At 28.9% G+C, this 22,864-nt stretch overlaps 1 protein-coding gene across 2 annotated transcripts in view; it reads left to right on the forward strand.

The window, feature by feature from the left end:
- Nucleotides 1–22,559, forward strand: part of LOC117168566 (double-stranded RNA-binding protein Staufen homolog 2) — a 34,605-nt gene extending 12,046 nt beyond the window's left edge. Inside the window, exons 3-9 of one of the 2 annotated variants that reach the window (XM_033354316.1) lie at nucleotides 1,440–1,574; nucleotides 1,978–2,457; nucleotides 5,012–5,223; nucleotides 12,241–12,576; nucleotides 13,441–13,966; nucleotides 17,412–17,623; nucleotides 19,486–22,559. In XM_033354316.1, the coding sequence (XP_033210207.1) occupies nucleotides 1,440–1,574; nucleotides 1,978–2,457; nucleotides 5,012–5,223; nucleotides 12,241–12,576; nucleotides 13,441–13,966; nucleotides 17,412–17,623; nucleotides 19,486–19,743 (2,159 nt within the window). In that variant the 3' untranslated portion in view covers nucleotides 19,744–22,559. The remainder of the gene's footprint in view (nucleotides 1–1,439; nucleotides 1,575–1,977; nucleotides 2,458–5,011; nucleotides 5,224–12,240; nucleotides 12,577–13,440; nucleotides 13,967–17,411; nucleotides 17,624–19,485) is intronic. The other variant, XM_033354317.1, reaches the window with a different exon arrangement.
- Nucleotides 22,560–22,864: the final 305 nt, after the last annotated feature.

Here is a 22,864-nt window from a genome sequence, read left to right on the forward strand (position 1 = left end):
TTGGAAATGCTTTCAAATAATTTCAAGAAAGTTTCTACGTATACCGACAAAATCTGGCTATTTGTACTGAATGTTCGGTGAAAATAGCCCAACAGATTTCGAACGCAAAATTAAGTAGGTTTTTAAGAATTTTGAAAAACTTCAAAAGAATAAAAAAAAATCTCAAGATTCCTATGATAATTGAATATGTTTTTATTTTGATAAATTAATTTGAAGAGTATATTTAAAAAGACTCTAAAAAATGAATCTGGAAGATTTAAAGAAAATATTTATATTTTGCAGCATTTAAAAAATTGTGGAAAAGAATTTGAATCATTGAAAAATATGCTTAGAAGTTCTGGAAACAATTCCAAAATAATATAAAAATTTTTTAAAATTAAAAACAGCATGTAGATGTTCCAAAATTTAAAATCAAAATTTTGAAGATTTTCAGGATTTTTAAACTGCCTAAAATAAAATTCATTTTACTTTTAATTTAAGAAGTGCTTATAACTAAAATGTAATCGTTCAGTTATTAATATTTCTGGCTTGGAATTACTTAAAATTATTTGCGACTCAGATTTTATTTTCTTAAATGGAGAAATTTTTAGATTTAAAGTTTGATTTTTGCAATTTTATTGATCGTGAAAAGTGTCTGCGAATCGAGAAATGACCGGCATTTTTTCTGTAGTTAAAGCGGCCACCCTTTTACATTTTTAACGTCTTGAAATTGTCCAACTATTTTCGAAGTATTAATTTTGAATCATTCAGTTTATAAATCATTTAATTCAAAATAAAAATGTTCAAGTTTAAACGCTTTGTATTAGGAATGATACAATTCAACTGCTTCGTAGCCAAATTTTGCACTTCTCAAAATTTAATCTAAAAATGTTTTACTTTGAGAGCTTCTGATTAAAAAATTTAAAATTATCTGATTTTAAACGCTTTTATGAAGAAATAATACAATTTTAATTCCTGTTCAGTAAATACGATATATTTTCATTTTTGAAACTGCTAGGATTACGACATTATTAATTATTGTTTCAAAAATGTTTATACATAATATTTTGAAATTAGTGTAATAATGAATTTTTTAGTTGCTTATATCTTCAATCTTAGAAAATATTAGACACAGAAATTTACTTATTCTACTTAATACATTATTCCAAGTCAATAGAATCCTTGCAAAAAGATTCAAACAGGCTTATCGACTTCCGCAATAGGTCACATGTGAAAAAACTGAGTTTATGATATTTTTCCATGATTAAAAAATTCCGGAACAATGGAATTAATTTTACGCAAATTCTTTTATAAATTTTTTTTGAAGTTTTCGAAATTATTTAAAAGTGAGAAAATCCCACACCCAAAAACAAATATTTCAAAAGCTTGTTTTATCAAAGAAGTATAATCAAGGAACTATATCATTTCAAAGTAAATATGGTACTTTTTATTTTTGTTAGCGATACGTCGCGTTGTAGTACTGGCAAGTATAATGATGCTATTGGTTGGGAGCAATGCAGGAAAAGTCGAAGTCGAATTCATTAATCCTCCAGACAGTTGGGAGGAATTTTTTGGGCCTACAGGCTGCATCGAAGGTCTGTGGTTTATTCATAATCCAGATGTTCTTTAACAATGAAACTTATTGCCAAAGATATCCAAACATTCGAGATATAAAAGCAATTTTCTATACATTTTTCGGAGATTATCAAATTTCAATTTTCTTCTTACTTTTTTTTATTGTTATTATTTAGTTTCTTCACAACTCATTCTCATTATTTCTCCTGTTTATTTTATTTTCGCTCTTAATCACAATGCAATTTTTATAAGATTTTTTCCAGCTTTATCTTGTTTGTTCTATTGAATATAAATCTGTGATAATATAAATATTTATGCATGCACGCACGTAAACTTGTAAAATTATTAAAATTTTTCTTCAAATGAATAAAATTTGGTTTGATTTTATTTTTCCGGTTTTTGAAGATTATGTACTTTATACAGGTGCCATTCTTAATGTTGATTTGCCAATGACGTTGTCGAAGGATCAATTAAACACAATGACTCTTCAGAATCAACCGAACATTCAACAAGGAAACCTCGAGCAAAACAAATCCCCGAATAACGAGGGAATAATTGAGGAGTCTATCGATGACCAATTAAATCAGAATCATGCCAACGGGACGAATTTAAATTTGGCAAACATGAAAGAAAAAACTCCTATGTGCTTAGTAAATGAGCTGGCTAGATTTAACAAGATACAACATCAGTACAGATTAACCAACGAACAGGGGCCTGCCCATAAAAAAAGATTTACAGTCACATTGAAATTGGGTGAAGAAGAATACGTCGCTGAAGGTCCCAGTATAAAAAAAGCTCAACATAGTGCAGCCAGTGAAGCTTTAACAAAAACTTGGTACAGGCAACCACCACCCAAACCCCCCAGAGCAATGAGGGTCCCAGGAAAATGTCCTTCTACTTCCGGTAATTTTATCATTTTATTCCTAAATTTTGATGATAAACAACCCTACATGTTAAAGCCTTAGATTGAAATTCACTTTTAGTCACTTTTATTTTTTCATATCACTCTTTAGTACAATAATCAATATAGTTACTTCTTTCAATACATTGTGAAAGACAACCCAATGATTTCTTCATTTTACTGAATTTTGTTTCAATTCCTTTGAATTCTTTTGAATTCATTCTGAATGCTTTGAAAATCCCGTGAAATCCATTGAATTCAATGTACCTTTTTTTGGATTTTTTTTAATACACCCTGAAGACTTTTAAATCCAGCTTGAATTCTTATGGATTATTATTCACTAATTATATGCAACGGATTTTTTGTGGGTTTTAAAAATTGTGTTCTATTTAATTGAATAAATTGTCATTTATCTTGATTTCGTATGAATTTCATCGAACTCTCTTGATATCCCTTGATTTCTCTAAATTTACTACAATTTGACTGAAATCAATTGAATATTACAAATTTTTTCACTTTATTTGTAATTCGCCAACAATTATTATTAATTTACCCTGAATTCGTGTACGTTCTTAAGGATCTATCTAATTTTTTTTATATTAATCCTTCAATTTTTCTAAATTCACGTGAATTTTTTTAACTCTTAGATATGTAAATAAATTCTTCTGAATTCCTTTGAATTTTGCTCGCTTTATTCAAAATTTAATGATTTTAATGCATTTAAAAAATATTTTTGTATTGTTTTCAATTTTCTTAAATTTTTATGAATTCCATCGAATTCTTATTACCTCTTGATTTTATTTTTTGGTTTTTAACATTTTCAATTCTGTGGAATTTGCCCTTAATTCTTTTAAGTTCACTCTAATTTTACTAAAATTATTGAAATAATTTCACTGAATTCTTTTGAATTCTTAATGCTCGTTGATTTCTTTTGAATTCACTTCGATGCTTCTAAATGCACTCAAACCCATCCAATTAAGTGGATTTTAGAATATTTTTGTGTGTTTTTTTAATTTACCTGAAGTCTTTTCGACACACCTTTAATACTTAGGTATTTTATCCAATCATTTTAAATCCTTATTAATTCCTTTGAATTAATACTGAATTCCTTTAAATTCCTTTCAAATCCACTGAATTCAATTGATCTTCTTTGGATTTTCATTTGTTCCAATTCATCCTCAAGACTTCATTTTATCGGATTCTTATCCACTAATTCGACTCACTCCCATTCGTCTGAATTTAATCGAATTTTTAGGGATTTAAAAAAATGGTGTTTTACTTACTTTAATTATTATTTTTAGTTTATCGTGATTTCGTATGAAGTTCGTTGAATTCTTTTAAATCCAATCCAATTTGACTGAAATAAATGAAATAATTTAGATTTTTTCAATTGATTTGGAATTTACACAAAATTCCTATTAATTTATCCTGAATTCTTTTAAATTCTTACATAAATGTTTAAATTAACCCTGAAATTTTCTGAATTTACTTGTATTTTTATGAATTTACATGAATTTTTCTAAATTCACTCAATTCATTATACTTTTTTAGTTTTTTGTTTAAATTTGACCTACCGTCTTTTAAACTCACCTTGAATTTTTGGACTCTCTGACAAGTTCTTTTGAATTCCCTTGGATTTAATGTGTTGAAAAATTAATGATTTTAATGAACGTTTCAAATATTTTTAACGGTTTTTAATTCAGTTGCATTTTTGTGAATTTTGTGGAATTCTTCTCACTTCCCTTATAATTCTTAAAAATCACTCGAATTTAATTTAATTAGTTAGTTTTTATTTAAAATGTTGAATTCTGTGGAATTGTGTTCATTCAGAATTTACTTAATTCGATGGGAAAATTATTATTTTTAAAAATTTTGTACAATTATATTCAAATTAATTAAAAGTTAACAATTTGTTTTCTTTTGTTTTTAATTTGCCCTGAAGTCTTTTAAACTCACCTTGAATTCTTAAGAATTTTTTACATTTATTTGAATTCCTAAAAATTTATTCCGGTTTAATGAAATCTGTGGAATAATTGGGATATTTTGAGTTTGAAAAGAATTCGCTATGACTTTTTATGAGTTTTGTCGAATGGGCTTCTAAATGATTCCTCTAAATGCACTCGAATTTTAGTTAATTCATGTTTATTTTTTATTTTTCGAGTGTAGCATGATTTTTTTAAATATAGGTGACTCACTTTTTTCAAGGGAATTTAATATGATTCCTGCTATTATAAAGATTTTTTCTAAAACTAGCCGCCATAATTTTATTAGTAAAAATATTTTTTTAAATATTTGCAAAATCAATTAAATTGATTGTTATAAAAAAGAGTCTTGTGAAATATTTTCGAATTTAACTAAGAAAAGATAACGATTTTAATAGTTACTGTTTCTGGATAAATGTAACGAGTAACTATTTAAAAGAAACTATTTACTTTTGGTCACTGATTCGAGCCTTCAATAATATAAAATGAATGCCAGTTGAATTCTGGTAGAATTCTGTATAAATTCTTGTGTTTCTAGAAACCTTTGGGTAAATTGATTTAATAATTATTGTAGGTCACTTGCCGCCGACAGTGGAGCTTAATGCTCTGGCCATGAAAAGAGGCGAACCAACGGTGTACACATTCAGGCATGCTCCACCAGCAGCCCCACAACAATTTGTTACTCATGGATTTGGTAGCTTTCCTCGGATGTTTAATCCACGTTATCCAACTTACAATCGTGGGTACCATCCTGAACCCCAGGGATTTTACCTCGTCACTTTAAAGGTTGGTATCTTTCCTTTACTAACACTGTTGATACATGACAATCTGAACGTCATGAAACATAGAAGAAATGATTGGAGGAAGTTATGCGTCTTTGAATTTTTTGCTTCTATCAACAAAAAACTTTTGTCTTTAAAGTTATATAACTTTGCACCTTCTTTCTTTCGAAATCCGCGAGAAAATTTATAAAATATTTTAAATTAACAAAAAGGCGGCGGTTTTTCTGAAAATATTAAAAGTCGATTTTCTTAAAAAAAAACACAATTATATTTTTTGTCAGTTTAAACAAAAAAATTTACTATCATATCTTGTGAGTCTTATGCAGGCTAAACAAATGTTGTGGACAGGACCATTTTTTTCCTAAAATAGAATTTTCGTATTTTTCTTGCTTAACACAGATACGAAAAAATGTTAAGAAAATAGTTTTCACTGTAAAAAAGTTCTACAAAAATTCTCTCTACTTATATATGATATCTTGTACCGTTCCGTATAGAAATAAAAAAATGCAATATTTCTATCGGTAAACTGCAGTTGCAGCAGAGCAATCAATTTTTTTAACATAAATTGCTATTCTGTCCACAGTTTCAAAATCAGGTCACACCTTTTGTTTAGCATTTAAATTTATTCTTCGAGTTGTATCCATTATTATGAATCTGAATCTGCATAGACATTAAACTATCACGGAATGATAGAAAAAACAAACATTTTTACATTCTCGTCAAGAGAAGATATTAGATTTGTGTAAAATTAGACCCCCCCCCCCCCCCCCCCCGTTTTTGTCAAATGTCCACGTTTTGATGAAAATTCAAAAAGTGAACGTATTTTGAAAATTTTTGAGACCAGTTTTTTTCAAAATTCAAAAATGTTCTATATAGATATTCATAGTATTCAAACAGGCGAACAATTTATCCTAATGACTTTTTTCTATAACACCAAAATTTACCAGAGTTATAGCATTTACAAAATTTCAAAAAACACACGAAAATCAATATTTTAAGCCAAATAACGCACGATATGAAAAAAAGTCAAGAGAAGGACAATGTTTCTTTTTTAATGTCCTACAACATTGGTAAAAAAAAAAATAAAAAAATTTGGTTTCGTACCTAAAGGAGCCGCACATCGGGAAGCAAAATGACTTATTTGCTTCAGAATAACGTACAGCCCACAAATCTTCACCGATTTCGTAAAAAAAAATTTGAAAAAAAAGCTAATAAGATTTCTAAGAGAGTTCTCCAGCTTGATTTTTCAATTAGGTGTTCAATTTTTTAATAAATAAACAAATATGACGAAATAATTGATTTTTTCTATTTGACGTTCCCTGTGCTCTTCAATAACAGGAAATTAGTTTAAATCACTTAAGTTGCATAAAATAGCATTAGTTGAAGATATTCCAATATTACACAATACACACAAAAAATTTGTTATCAACAAATTATTTGTTGAAGAAATGTTTTCTACGATTTTCCATAAATACACGTTTTTGTCAAGTTATGTTGCGAGAAATTGGAATCAAAACAATATTATGTAAAAAAATTTCTCTTTTGATTATAATTGTTTATATTATAAACAAATTTAATGTACAAGTGCAGTAATCAGGCATTTTTCGACAGAAATATTCGTTTTTTTCTACGTAGATTTTTCTCAATTATGAAATTTATGATAATTTTAGCATAATTCATAATTTCTTGATTAATCTAATGATTTTTTAAATAAATTTAATAAACAAATGCATTATTTGGGGGTTTGTCGACAGAAATATTCGGTTTTTTCAATGGCAGTCTTTTTAGTTGGGAACTTCATGACAATTTTAGCAAAATTCATAATTTTTTGATTAATTTTATGATTTTTTTTAACAAATTTAATAAAAAAATGCATTATTGGGGCATCTGTCGACGGAAAAATTGTTTTTTGTTTCGACATCAGACTTTAGTTGGGATCTTCATAATTAATTCGGCAACCTTCATGATGAGTTGACAAATTTTATGATTTTTTAAAACAAATTTAATAAAAAAATACATTATTCGAGCATTTGTCGAAAATTCCTGATTACTGCATTTGTTCATAAAATTTGTTTATAATATAAAGAATTATAATCTTAAGAGAAATTTTTTTAATATCATAATTTCCGTTCAAATTTCTTGCAATGTAACTAGAAAACACGTATGATTATGGAAAATCATAGAAAACATTTTTTCAACAAATAATTTGTTCATTAAAAAGTTTGTTGTTTCATATATAATATTGGAACATCGTTAGCTAATATTATTTTATGAAACTTAGGCGATTTCAACACTTTTCCTGTCTTAGAAATCTTAACAGCTTTTTTTCAATTTTTGTTTTTTCAAATTGCACAACGCTGAAGTTTACTTGAACTTCTCAGCATAAAACACTAACCAGCTATTACTCTTGGTTAAAACTAATCGCCCCCCCCCCCTCCCGCCACCAAACCCTCGTTAATGGAAATTTTGTGGGTCACTTGAGGTTGGGATTTAATTTAGAAGTTTAAAAAAAAGGTAAGGCTGATGTTAGACCGTATGTGCTACGTTTAAATCGTAAAAATAAAATTGGAAATGAGTAAATTCAGTTTTTACAATACTAGCAGAAGTTGTAGTAAAATGTTTAATAACAAATTTTTTTCAAAGAATGCGCATTTTTTAAAAAGAGACAATGATACTAGGGTGAGTGACCCAGTGAATGAACACTTAAGGAAATCACTGATTACAACTAGTCCAGTTCACGTTATAATAATTGATTATTCTTACAAAACTTTTGAAAATAGATTATTAAGAGTTCAAATTTCATAATCCGATAAACAAATTTTGTTTTTACCAAAAAGCTTTATAAAAAAATAATTAAATAGTGCAAAATTAACGAAAACGCCAGTGAAGGAACACTGTGAGCCAATGAATGAACAGTAGAGCACCACGGAATGAACACTATAATCACTACAAATTAGAATTAAGATTTAGGTATAAAATTACATGGGTGCATTACAAAATGAGCAATTAAATAATGTGAAATATTAGAAAGCGTTGCAAAATTTACTAAATATATTATTTCAATAAAAACCAAAAGAAATTTAGATATAAAGATAGGAGGGAATACAAAAGTTGAACACAGAACTAGGTTAACTTTTCCTAATTTTTTATTGCAATATTTATTTTTAAAACATTTCTATCAGTTCTTTTAAGCTTACAAAAAGTACAACTTTTCGTTTAAAAATAGATAACTCTTATCTACGGACTACAATAGAAAACTGCGATTTTTAGTACACATAACATTTGTAATACAGCACTTTACTATGTTACTTTAGGTTAAATTAGCAAATACAATTATAAATCACAGTGTTGTAAAAATGGAAATTCTGTAAACATTTATAAATATATATTGTCTAGTAGGAAGTAGTGCCTAGCACGAATTAATGTTTTTTATAGTTAAAAAACGTTTTCTAAATGCAAAAAAAGCATTAAATTTCTAACTTCAAAGTTGCCTTACCTTTAATTTCGTTCGTGCGTACTTTTTTGATGTTCTAACCAAAAAAATATACATTTAAATTATAACTATTTATAGTTTATATTTATAGCTTCGATATTTATAGTCAAATTAATTGAAACAAATTCATTTATATGTATAAAAACAACAGACAGGTCTCAGTAACCTGCTGTTCATTCACTGGACCTGCGGGGTGACAGTTTTGCTCCAATAAATCAACACAGCGTTCGTTCACTTGAACACGGGCAATTTAAAGATCCAGTAGGTAAACACTCATTTATTAATAAAAAAACGTACTTTTTGTGAAAAAACCCTGTGGGAAATTGAATGATAATATCTTACAACTTTAACAGCACAACTTTGATGCAGAAAAGGTAAATAATTTTTTTGTAAAAGCAGTGTAAGCGAGGAGTTGCTTAGGCACGTACCTTATAGTGGCCGACGACTTTCTCACCATCACTCACCATAATCGATGATGCTTCACATTCAAGAAAATTTTAAAATTATTCACAAGAATTTACTGCAATGAATTGTATATTAAACTCTTTAAAATTGCTTTAAGATTTCAAATATATAGAAATTCATAAAGACATTAACTTTCAAAGGTTATATTTATATATTTTTCGCATTAGTGTTCATTCACTGGTGACTGTTCAGCCACTGGATCACTAACCCTACGTTTGTTTTAATATCAGTGCATGTTTTGATGTTTTGACCTTCAGTTTAAAAAAATCTATGCACAAGTGTAAGGAATATACAAAGATCGAGCGCGGAGCGCGAGATAAATATATTATCGAAAGGGAAGCGCGAGAACCAACAGTCGCGCGCCCTAGGCGCGCTCAAAATAGCAAGCGAAGCGAGCTTTGAGAATGTGCCCGTGAAGCGGACGAATTTTAAAAATTTTAATTGTTCATTTATATACAAAGTTTTTAAAACCCAGTTAAAGGACTAGAAACATAGACAATTTCTGTGAAAATGGGCAAACGGGCGACGGTTGAATCTCGCGCTTCGCGCTCGGATATTTATTCTTTGCATTTGGAATGCTTGAAAAAAACTTTATTAAAAAGATTTCTTTAGATGGCAGTATTTATATGCGTCTTCATATTCTGAATTGTCTACTCAATTAAGTATAGTCAAAGATTAAGTTTCTCAAAGCTCTGTAGGCTTTGAGGTACACATTCTCATCGTGGCGTCCTATTAAGAAGTGATTCTTAACGAAATTGTAGATCTTTTTTTGGGATAACCATTTTTGTTAATTCATCTTTTTTCGTATCCTACATAGCTTGTCCACAAAATGAAATTTTTTATTTTCCATTATTTTTTGTGCAATCAAAATTTGAATTTTCGATTTTTGAAGAAAATCCAAAAATTGGTTATGATAATCTTGTAGGGCTTTCAAAAGGATATGTTTTTCTTTTCTTGACTTATTTTCATTTTGTACATTTTTCGAGTTCTTTTTGATAATATAAATATCCGTACATAGAATTTTCAAATTCAGGAAAATGTTGTCTCTAACATTTTCAAAATGCCCTCACTTTTTGTATTTTTTATCAAAAATGGCTGCTTTGCGAACTCGTCCTATCTTTTAGGACCTGAAAAAAGTGTGCCAAAAATGAATTTGATTCGTTCATTTTTTCGAGTCATCGTGTTTAAGGACGGCCGGACGGACAGACAGACAGGCGCCAACGTGAAAACCTGATTTTCGGATTCAGGGGATCTCGAAACGTGGAAATCCGTTGAAAAAGTGTGATGTCAAATTTCCGACAATTCTAATACTCTCTCAATCATAAATGATGAGAATGTAAAAAATATATTTTATACAAATTTTTGTTTATATATAGAAGATATTTTATAGGTTTTACGCGGGCTAAGCCATTTTTGCGGTCAAGAGATTTTTTTTTATAAATATTGAATTTTTTCTTATTAACGGTACAAGATATCATAAACGAATAAAAAAATGTTGTCGAACTTTTTGCACAATGCAAACTATTTTCTAAACCTTGTTTCGTATCTGTTTTTGTAAGCAAGAAAAATACGGAAATTCGATTTTTTCAAACAAAATTCTCCTGGCCACAAAAGTTATCTATCCTGCATTAAACTCACAAGATTTTTTAGTTTTGATCGCAAAAATTCAAACAAAAATTGACCAAAAAGATAACTGTTTTTTGTTTATTTATTTTTTTTTTAAGAAAATCGACTTTTTTGTTAATTTTAAACATTTTCTAAGTTTTCTTGCGAATTTCGAAAGAAATAAGGTCAAATGTTATACAACTTTAAAGAAAAAATGGCGTGTTTTTTGTTGGCTTTTTTTTTGCAAAACGAAGTAGAAAATTCAATTACGCTAACTTCGTGATTTTTTTTACAAATCAATTGTGATCCCTAAAGTACCATATTTTCAAGATGTCCCTATAGTACATTATTTTCACTCACTAGTCTTAATTGTTTTAATTTTTAGTAAAATCCACACGTCCAAACTTTGCTCAGTTTTTTGGTTGCATTCAATATTTTAGAATTGAAAATTAAAATCTTCTATCGTTGAAATATCAACTATCACATATTGTGTCCAAAATTCATATTTTTAAACTGAAAGTTAAATTACTTGGTTGAAAGTTAAACTCTTTTGTTAAAAAAAGAATTTTTTTGCTACCGCTTCAAATTGGGTCTAATGTTTTGATAATTTGAAGCTTTAAGCAGCCAAAAGTTAATCATTTGAATTTAATAGCGATTGTAATTAAACAATTTTGGATTGAAAACCTCAAGAATTAAATAATTTCATGTTGCAATATTTGAACTCAATATTCAATGTAATGTAAATGAATCTTAGGTTACAGCTTTAAAAAATGAAGGTTAACAACGATTCTCGGACTTTTTGTTTCCAAAAGTTAATATTGCACAAGTAAATATTTTGTATAAATAATCCAGCTACTACACAATATTTAATCGCGTTCTTGATTTAGATTTAAAGATTACGATTTACTCTTGATTTTTGTACATTTTTAAGGACAATTGTCTAGATTAGACAAAGAGTTAAATTCAATATTTCAAAATATTCACGTAGCCAAAAAAAATTGAATGTACCCAAACTTTCTTTCGGAAGTTTGTCGACGTCAAAAATTAAAAAAAAATTTTTTCTCATAACTAATGGATTTCCTAAATAATGGTCCTATTAATGTTTTTTTCATTTGTCGTAACGAATAAAAAAAACTTTCCCGTAATTTCGTTTTTATTCTTTTAATATAATGAAGACCATAAGACCTACGAAAAATTCTTACTCGTATTTACATTGAAGGTCGAAGTAAGGATTGATTTGATTGCTATTAAATCTACTTATTAATTGTACCAGAAATTCCAGGTAAATTTATGTCACCAGTTGAAGTTGAATTAAATTGACTCTACTTTTTCAAATGTAGACCTGTAAAACCTGGGAAAGTCATGGAATTTTGAAAATGAACTTCCGTAGAAGCCCTGACTAAGATTAATACGTCAATTAAGTGTTGTGATTGAAAAAAATATTTTCTTTTTCACCAGGTCGGAGAACGAGAATTCATCGGAAGAGGAATGACTGGACAAGCAGCTCGCCACGACGCTGCTAGTCGAGCTTTGGAGCAACTTAAAAAGCTTCCTTTACCCGAGGAAATCATCAATACCTGCGCTCCAAATGAAAATGGAACTTTGAGCGGCATCGACGATCCAAATGCTGAATTGAAAAGTCCAGTTTCGCTGGTTCATGAGACAGCTTTGAAACGCGGATTATCCGTGACCTTCGAAGTTGTGTCTGAAAGTGGAAAGCCTCACATTCGGACTTTCATGACCAAGTGCTCGGTCGGCGAAAAAGTGACTGTGGGCGAAGGGTCGTCGAAGAAGGTAACACTTTCTTCAAGTTTCTATAAAAAAATTTATGAAAACAGGGTGTCTATCCTACCTGGAAAACCTGGAATTGACAGGGGCTTTTTTTTTAATGTGAGGTAATTTTTTCGAGAGCGTATTTAATTTGTTTGAAATTGCAATATTAAATTGAATAACACTTTCTTTTGTTTAAAACAATTTTTTCTTGTACTCGAAAGTTCAACTTTTCTGTTTTTAGTTAAAAATTGAAGTATCTGGTTGAAAATTCATGCATTTCGTAGAAAATTCTTTCCTTTCGTTTGAATTCATTATTTTTGTATTAAAAATTTTAATCTTTGGTTGAAATATCAGCTAATACATTTTTTGTTCTGAATTAATATTTTTTGGATGAAGACTTAATTGATTGGGTTAAAAGTTTCTCTGTTCTTAAAAATTAAGTTGGTGGTTAATGTTTCATCATTTTAATTGAAAATTCATCTCTGGTTGAAAATTCGTTTTTTCTTTGCCTAAAAATTGATTTTTTCACTGAAAATTTAACTATTTCAGTTGTAACTTTAACTAATTTGTTGAAAATTATTTTTTTTTACTGTAAATATAATTATTTAATAATTAGTTGAAAAATTATCTTTTTTAGTTGAATATTTTGACTTTTTTTATATAAATCTATCGTGCTAAAATGTTCAAGAATGTCTTGTATTATTAATTAAATTCGTAGGAACTAAAAAAACACACACATTATTTATTATAGACTCGCTAAAAGTTAAACCTGGAAAAAACCTGAAATTGTCAGGGAATTTTTTTCAAGATTTGAGTAGGCACCCTGGAAACACTTAGGTTTACATATGTCTATAATCCAACTTTAACCTGTTCTCTTCTTTTTAGGTCTCGAAGAAGAGGGCAGCGGAGTCAATGTTAGAGGAACTGAAACGTCTTCCAGCAATACCCTCGAATATTCAAGCTAGAACCTTACGACTAAAGCGTAAGCCGCCAACAACCAAAAAGAAGTCGAGGAATTTAATCAAAGTCTACCAGGAACCGCGGCAAGAAGCGGAGATTGTCGAAGAAGTGAATCCTATCTCACGTCTTGTGCAAATTCAGCAAGCTAAACGCGAGAAGGAACCCGTTTACAATTTGATCGAAGAAAAGGGTGCTCCAAGGCGCAGAGAGTTCATAATGGAGGTCACTGTTGGTCAACACTCAGCTCAAGGAATGGGTCCCAATAAGAAACTCGCGAAGAGAGCTGCTGCCGAAGCTCTTTTGACTGCTATGGGATACAGCAAGCCCCAGCCTCAACCAGTCAAGCCCTCAATCAAGACAGGAGACAAGGAAAACTCGGAGGGAAAACCAAGAAAAGTCACTTTCTTGGGAGAGGATCTAACCAACGTAACTCAGAGTCACCCAACTGGAGGTACACTTAACATTTTATTTCAATTTTTAGCTGTATTTAATTCCATGGTTCACAGTTTTTCCTCTATTTTAAAAAAATCCCTTTTCCCCCTTTCCTTTCTCTTTAAGTATACGATATTTGAAAATATAATTGTTTGTCTTACATCTACAAACTTAGAATGTGCTGCCGCGAGTAGTGATTTTTTTTTAAATAATAGAATTATCGTTATAATTAATTTAACTTTTTTAAATTTGACTAATTTCAAACTAAGCAATTTATGATTTAAATATACCTTTAAAGTCAAAATAATTTTTTGCTGAGTCTATTTAATGTAAATATTTACGAAATTAACTCTAATAAAATACGAGGGTTTTAAAGTACGATTTTCTTGGAAGATTTGAATAACGATTGTCATTATATTAGACATTATAAAAATTATTACCTGACTTTTTCACTGCATTTTTCCAAAGAGTTCTGTACTGATGAAAGAACTTTATTTTTCAGTTGATTTCAATAGATAGTTGTCTTTGTATGAAGAGGTGCAGGTAGAAAAAAATTAATTGCAATATTTTAATACAGTTCTTAAAATGGTTACATTAGCCAAATTTAAATTAGAAGTGTGCGATAATTAAAAATTTTATTTTGAAAATGTTTCAAATCGATTAATATAAAATTAAAATCGTACTTTTTCTAAGTTATACAATATGAAACACTTTATATTAAAGATTTTAAAAACTTAACGATAAAAATGTTAAAAGTTATAGAATTTTCAAAATTCTCTCGAAAGTAGCAAAAATAATTTCTTCTGAAAGATTAAGAATTCTAATCTTAATGATATCTCTGATAAAATTTTTCGATTCAACACAAATTTAATCATTTCTAGAATTTAAAAAGATTTCAAAATCTACCACCAAAATCCAGCTTTTAAAAGTTTGATTTTGTATCAAAATCTAAACAAAATTCATTCTCTTACATTTGCTTAAATGAAGAAACCTAATTTTTTAAGAGCCAAAGTAACAAAAAAACATGATATATTTTTTTATTAAAAAAGTTCAATATTAAAACATTTTTTCATTGAATATTGTTTCATCCCTAAAGGTTTAATTTTAAAATGATAATAGTTACAGCTTTTTAGTTTCCCTTAGTGCATTTAAAATTTTGTAAATACATAGATACTGTTTAATTGATGATTTAAAAAAATATTTCCATTTCTAATTTAACAATATGTGACTATCTATATTTACGGAAATTGTTAATATCTCCAGGTAGTAGAAAATATTGGTATCCATGAAAATATAAAATTTCAAACATCCTACTAATTAGAATTAATAATTTCCTAAATTATTTAACTCGCTTCAAAAATGTTTAAAACTCTGAATACTCACAAATATCATATTATGGATTTTCTTAAAGTTTATATTTTTAATATTTTTAATTGAAAAATGTAATGAATAATTTTAATAAACAACTTATATTAGTGGAATTTCAAATGATTTCTACATATTTTAATGGATTTTCACGATTTGAAGGGGTTTTAATGAATTTTATAGAGAAGTTTAGGGAATGAATTAAATTTTATTTCGAGGGATTTCTACGAATAACAAGAATCTCAAGAGATATGAAAGAAAGAAAAATTTCAATTTAATATTGAAAAAGGTTTTGTTATGGGGTTTTAAATAGTTTATGATTTTAATTTCGGAAGATAAAAATCCAAGGAATGTGCTCTTTTTATTTAAACTTTTTTAATAGCAATTTAATGAATAATTTTTATTTAATTCACATCCCAGGAATTTTTAATTATTGATAATTATTTTAATGTATTTTTGCGATTTCAAGAGAGTTAAACAGATTTCCAATCAACTTTAAGATATGAATTACAATTTTCAAGGGATTTCTATTGATTTCAAGTTTCAAAATACACCAAATAATTCGACAAAATGCAAAGGATTTTAATGTATTTATGTTTTTAAAAAGATTTCGCATAATTTCAAGCGATTTTTTTTCACAAATTTGTAGAGGCTTGATATTAAAAAATTTGTTATTATGGATTTTAAATAGTTTGTTTTAAATATTATTGAATAAACATCTATGAACGTGAGTACGCGATTCATCCGCTTGCGTTTACTGCTAGTGTAAAATATTTCAGACGCTTAAACTTCAAATATTTGTTATTTAAATTTCAGATAATTGAAGAGTGGTTTCCAAATTGCGTTCCAAGTATTAATTGTACTAAGGATGAAATAAAAAATCTTGGACATAAATATTTAATTACACTGCCCTGCAAAAGTTTGGACTCACTTAGAAAAATCGCTTTTTTCTTGTTGTATTTATCGTTTTAAATATACAAGAGCTGAAAAAATGTCTCTTTAAAAGGTATTTTCGAAATTCTGTTTAAAATAAGCCCAGGATGAAGCCAATTTGTCTAGTTTTTAAGTAGATATTGCAAAAATAGTGTAAATTTCAATGTTTTCTTAAATTTTCAATAACTTCCCAAATAGAGAACATTTTTCAATGTTCTTGGGCTCAATTTGAAGTTTTTTTTCACCGCATTACAACAGCTTACGAGTATGAATCGTAAAACATTTCTTTTCGAATTGCAAGGACTTGAATTTGTAACAAAAAAGTTGGATAAATTAAAATATTATTCTTAGTAACAAAAACATTTTTGTAAAATATATAAAACATATTATAATCATGAATTTTCTTTGTAATTTCCTTAAAATATATATTTATTTAACTTTTATTCTGATTTTCCTACAGATAAGATGTTTTCAAATTTATCCAACTTTTTTATTACAACTTCAAGTTCTTGCAATTCGAAAAGAAATTTTTTTACGATTCATACTCGTAAGCTATTGTGATACAGTGAAAAAAAAACTTCAAAATGAGCCCAAGAACATTGAAAAACGTTGACTATTTCGGAAGTTATTGAAAATTTAAGAAAACCTAGAAATGTACACTATTTTTGCAATATCTACGTAGAAACTAGGCAAATTGGCTTCACCCTGGGCTTATTTTAAACAGAATTTTGAAAACAATCAACCTTTTAAAGAGAAATTTTTTTAGCTCCGGTATAAAGCGATAAATACAAAAGAAAACGATTTTTCTGAGTCCAGACTTTTGAAGGGCAGTGTACATTTTTGTTAATATCACGATTTAATTATGAATGAAGGATTTTTTAGAAGAGGAAATATTCTTTATTAAGAGAACGATTTAAAATACGTAAAAATTATTTATTTAACCAATTTTATTTTTTCTCGAAATTTTTTCCAGAAATAATTAAAAATTAGTGTAAAGTTTTTTTTTTAAATTAATACCATTTTTTATAAAAAATACAGTTTGTTCTTTTCTAAATGTTCTAATAGATGTTTAATTTGTCCCATTTTTCGTGAAAAAACTACCCAATTTCTTCTTTTTTGAACAAAATGATATGTGATTTGATAGACAATCTGTATTAATATTTCAGGAACAATTGGTCGCCAGTTGGTACCTGGACTTCTATTAATGGATGGTGGCCAGGACTCCAAAATAGGTAGTGGGCCCAGTGTTCAAGTAGTTGCCGAAGAGCTTCGAGGTCAGCAACAGCAACAAATTCCGTCGGGAGTTTCTCCCAGGGACCAACTTAAATACCTGGCTCAGTTGTTGAACTTCGAGGTGGAGTTTAGCGATTTTCCGAAGGTAAATATTTTAAGATTTTAGGAAGAACATTCGCAACTTCGTGGTTATAATATCTGCAAAAAAAAGGTAAATACGCTTTTATGAAGTGCAAAAAAGAGTTGAGAAAAATTCTAATTTCGAGAGAATTCCATAATGCTACATATATTGCGCTTGTATTTGCAAATTATCTTAATTTTCACAAAAAATAAGGTCACGTTTCTTATTGTATGAATAGAGAATTTGTCACATATTTGTTTAAAGTGAAGTGATTTTCAAATTGAAAGGCAAAGCTTAATAATTGAACAATTTTTAATTTAGGATGGAAGCTTTATAAGTTATTTTTACATTATTTAAAATTAGTAGATTCATAATAAAACTATACAGTTAAATTGTAAACGTTTGAGATTTGACAATGTTAAATGAAATTATTTAAAATCGAAATATTCCAATTTTGTTGTGTTTGAAATAAAATTCAACTATTTTAAATTGGAAGCTTTAATAGTTGAATTATTTACTTATTAATTATTGTGGACCGTTACAATTTGTGAATGCTAATTTTTTTATTTTGAATGTTACGATTTAAAACTTCCCTTTTTTTAATTTTTTTATTTGTAAATGAAATTGACGAATTAATGGAACTTAATAAGAAAATTCAACCTTTTTTTATTGGAAGTTCATTATTTTTAATAGTTAAGTCTAATATTATATTTCTGGTTCATAATTTAAAATTCAGCTTTTTGCATGAAAGTATTTTTTGGTTGAAAGTGAATTCTTTTTCATTGAAAAGTCTACTATTATATTTTAGTTCAGAATTCATCTCTTTTGGTTCAATATTTAACTATTTTGTTAAAAAGTATTATTTTTTGGTTGAAAGTTAATTCTCTTTATTTGGGAATTCTAATAATTATAGTTTTTGTCCAGAATTAATCTTTTTTGGTTTAAAATTCTACTATTTGGTTGAAAGTTTATTTATTTTGTTAAAAAGTAATTTTTTTTGTGACGAAAAATGAACTGTTTTGTCTAGAATACATCGGTTTTTTGTTCAAAATTTTATTATTTTGTTGTAAGTTCAACTGTTTTATTAAAATGTCATGGATTTAAAAGGTTTTATTAAAACTTCAATAATTTTGTAAAGATTTTACAAAGATTTTAATGATTTTTGCAAATATTACCAAATATTTCGCGAAGATTCCACAAATATTTAAAAAATATTTCATAGATTTCTAAAAATTTCACAATTTTTCTAAATGATTTCCGAAAGATTTTAACAATTTAAAAAATATACCAAATATTTCAAAAATATTTTCAAGATTTTATAAAGATTTTTATGGATTTCCAAAGGTTTCACTAAGATTTCAAATATTACGTAAAGATTTCGGGTATATTTAAAAGATTTCAATGATTTTCCAAAGATTTTAAGAGTTCACAAAGAGATCAATTAGTTTTCAAAGATTTTACGTAAATTAAAAAAAATTCAAACGATCTTATAAATTTAATCACTTGATTTCAGAGAGGGAAAAAATCAATACTTCGCACTTTGATGTAATTTCCATTTTAGTTTTAATTGGAGGGGCTGATAATTGACTTTTGATTGTACACCAGATTTGAGAGAATTCAACGATTTAACAAAAATCTCACAAAGATTTAAAAATACGATTTTGCAAAGATTTAAGGAAGGCTTCTGCATCATATTTAAAGAGTGACCAACCCCTCGTTTGATAACTTAAAATTTTGAAAAAAATTACCAACATTAAAAGCTTGAAATTTATATTTTAATGTTCGCAAAATGACCGGGGAATTTTTTTCTTGCATTTTAGTGGCGAGCCTACTATTAAACTTGACATTTTCAAAGAATTCGTAATTAATAGCGCAATTTTTAATAGTTCCAGGGACTCTACAAAGAGTACTTATCTCTCGTATCCTTGAGTACGGATCCACCTCAGGTTTGCCATGGTCACGGAGCAACGAAAACTGCTTCCCAAGACCAAGCAGCGCTTACAGCTCTGCGCACTCTCAGCAAATTAGGATTAGACAGCGTGACGAATTCACAAAATAAAAAGGACAAAGGCGCCACTGGTGACGGGATTCACGTCAATCACCAAGTGAAAAATAACATTATCAATGGATCTATGGACAAGTAAAGATTCGAAGGAACACAGCTCGGCCAGCTCTGTTACTGTCAATTTGCAGATTGCAGTATATCGAGATCTGATACATAATCACACTACGATTGATTATTGAAATCTTCGTAAGCTCTTCTTTGAAAGAAATACAAAAAAGAATTTTCAAATTCAAAACTGGTCTTACCAGATGATGATCGCTTGGGTGTCAATAAATCGTGTTGTACTGTGGGCGCAGTGGCCCAGTATCTTGTCTTAACAATTAATTACAGCGTTCAATTCGAGGAACGCATATCATTTTAAACTTTCAAGTCTAATTGACGATAATTGAAAAATTTTATCAGACCATGGACCAGATTTTATTGGCATGGAATATTAACTTTATTTTCTTTTTAAATTTCATTTTTGCCAATGTTCTAACGTTTTGCAAGATAAAATCCGGTCCATCATTCCTGCTTTCAGTTTTAATTAAAACATTTTAATTTTCTTTTCAGAAACTCTTTGAATCAACTTTAATTTTTAGTTATTTTTACGCTTCTTATTTATTGACGCCTGACCGAAAATTGCGCTCCAACATTTGCGTCGCGCGAAATAATTATAAGAATATGTGCTATTTATTATTACGTTAAGCCTGTGAACACAGATCAGACAAACGAGGATCTAAAAGGGGAAACCGGCTTTTCACTTATTTTCTCGTTTTCCTGAACAGTGTGTTGGGCCTTTTACCGATAGAATTTTAGGAACATCGATTCCTAATAATGGTCATTTTCCAAGCGATTATGGTTCATGACCATCGAAAAAAACAATAATTTACTAAATCTGAGATGAAATGCGGCCATCTCGATTTTACAAGATCTGATACCTTGGGTGTATCATTGTCATGAATGTAAGCTACGTCTAATTACCTAACACCGTCAACTGCGGTTAAAATTGAATATAATGAGTGACTAGTTCATCAGCGAAAACGGAAACGCTGTTATTATTGTTATAACAAAAAAAAGTAGATAACCTCACAAGGTCGCTATCACAACAGTGTAATCGTTAATCGTTATGGATATAAGAAAAGAGAAACGAAAAGACGTTGACGGCGTGCAGTATAAATTTCCTAGAATATTCGAATTGATGTAAAATTCCTTCCGGTTATTATGAGGCATTGATTACAAAAGTAGCCCTGTATTATGTGGCAGAAATGCTGGTAGGAAAAATCGTTTCTCTATTTTTCCTCGCCAAAATGCTTTGGATTTGGAAAATAAAGAGAGGATATGCAATCTGTTTAAAGAGAAAAAATCGTTGAGTAACTAGGACATATTACTGTTGAGTGTAAAAGAGTACAGGAAGTGTTAATATTGCAACATTCTCCGATAAAACAATAGGTAATTCGATGTATAAGCTGTGCTCGTGTCCCAATTTGCTTTTCCACGGGGCCTAGAAGCATTCTGGGAAAAATATATTCATGTTAATGTTGTATGAGGTATTAGGATAAAAACAGAAAGAAGAGTTTGAAATTTTCTCAAGCTACACAACAGAAGACAAATAGTGGCTTGATCGATTTGAAAATTTCAACGCGGAGGTGCGGTAATACTTCAAAATTTATCACGTTGCGTTACGATTGTTGCAAAATTGAAACTGAATTTTGTTTGAAAAGAATCTTGAAACAACGCCCTGAATTTTGATTTATTGCTTGGTAACGTAGAGTCGAGTGATAATGAATGTAGGCAATACACAGTTTAAGCGAGTTTTGCTCTTTTACTTGAAAGCACCTGCATATTTTCTTTGAATTTTAGCGAAACTCGGATTTTATGATCGAATTATTGCCTTTTATTCATTATTTCCATTATCAAAAGCTACGTTACTGGTAAAATCCTTGGATTGTACGATTGAAAGAAAATTCTTTTAATTTCTCCTGCGTGAAAAATGTTTATTCTTCGAAACATTGTAGTTGCGTGGCGCGAAATACCGCAGTTTTTCTATCCTTTTTCTCATTACTTTTTATATGATTCCAGCCTTTTCTCATGTTATAGTTTAAGAGCAAGACGATTAATTTTTTCCAATTGTAGCTTTATAGGTTAGATGGGCAATAATCTGTATGCGATTTGTTACTTATAAGGCTTAGAAGTAGACTCCGAGGCAGGCACTAGTTTTTCAAAGTACTAAGGGACACAAAATTCCTACAGATTATGTCTGCAACAGTTCTATTTTATCCGACAATGTGGGGTCACACATGCTAGAGTTAATGAGAAAATAAAGTATTACACAATAATTAATTATCGACATACAAAGTGTACAATTTTGTTCTGATGCAAATTAAGCGGAACTAATAATTTGTCGGAAAAGAAAATGATAGAAATGATACTTCCAACGAAACTAACGGTTTTAAAACAAGTTGAAGCGTTATGAGATAAGGAGTCGAACACATCTTCGTCTGTCGCTTTGTTTATTAAGTAATAAATGTATTTATAAGTTGTCATCGTTTATTAAAGACGTGTCATCTGATTGTCATTCAAAGAAACTCAAATCATGTTCAAAGAAGATCGCGAATAAACGTGTTAACAGAAAAGTTGCTTCTCGAAGTTGTTAACACCTTTTATCAATCTGAAGTTATAATTCATGGTTAATTGAGAAATTCAAAATTCTTCCGTCTTTAATGCCGAGGACAGGAAGAAGGGTTGACCTTTCTTTTCTTTTTTCTTTTTTTGTTTTTTTTTGTTAATCTTAAACGTGACGAGATTTAGTGTTGGTAGAAGCGAAAACGAAAAAGGCAGAGGTTTATGCAGAAACGGCTTACACCTATCTCGTTTATCGATTTGTATCTGAAATCAATAAACTGCTTCAAATTATTTATCTTCTTTTTTTTTAGAATATGAATCTCGACAACCGACGGGAAGTCTGTGGTAATGAATTTAAATAAAAAATTGTTATCTTCTGCGTAAAATTACTATTGTTATTAGATCAGACGATTCAATGCTGAAAGCAAAAGTTGAATTTCGTCGTTTATACCAGCCAAATAAAAATTTAAACTCTAGTAATTTCTTGTGCAGGTTTCTTCTACTTTTTTTATGGATAAGTTTATGTATAAACATGGAATTTGGGAAAAACATTGTTACTTTCTAGTAAAATTCTGATCGTATTCTGGTCCTGACTT

The sequence above is a fragment of the Belonocnema kinseyi genome, chromosome 2 (genome assembly GCF_010883055.1).
Source record: "Belonocnema kinseyi isolate 2016_QV_RU_SX_M_011 chromosome 2, B_treatae_v1, whole genome shotgun sequence".
NCBI classification, from domain to species: domain Eukaryota; kingdom Metazoa; phylum Arthropoda; class Insecta; order Hymenoptera; family Cynipidae; genus Belonocnema; species Belonocnema kinseyi.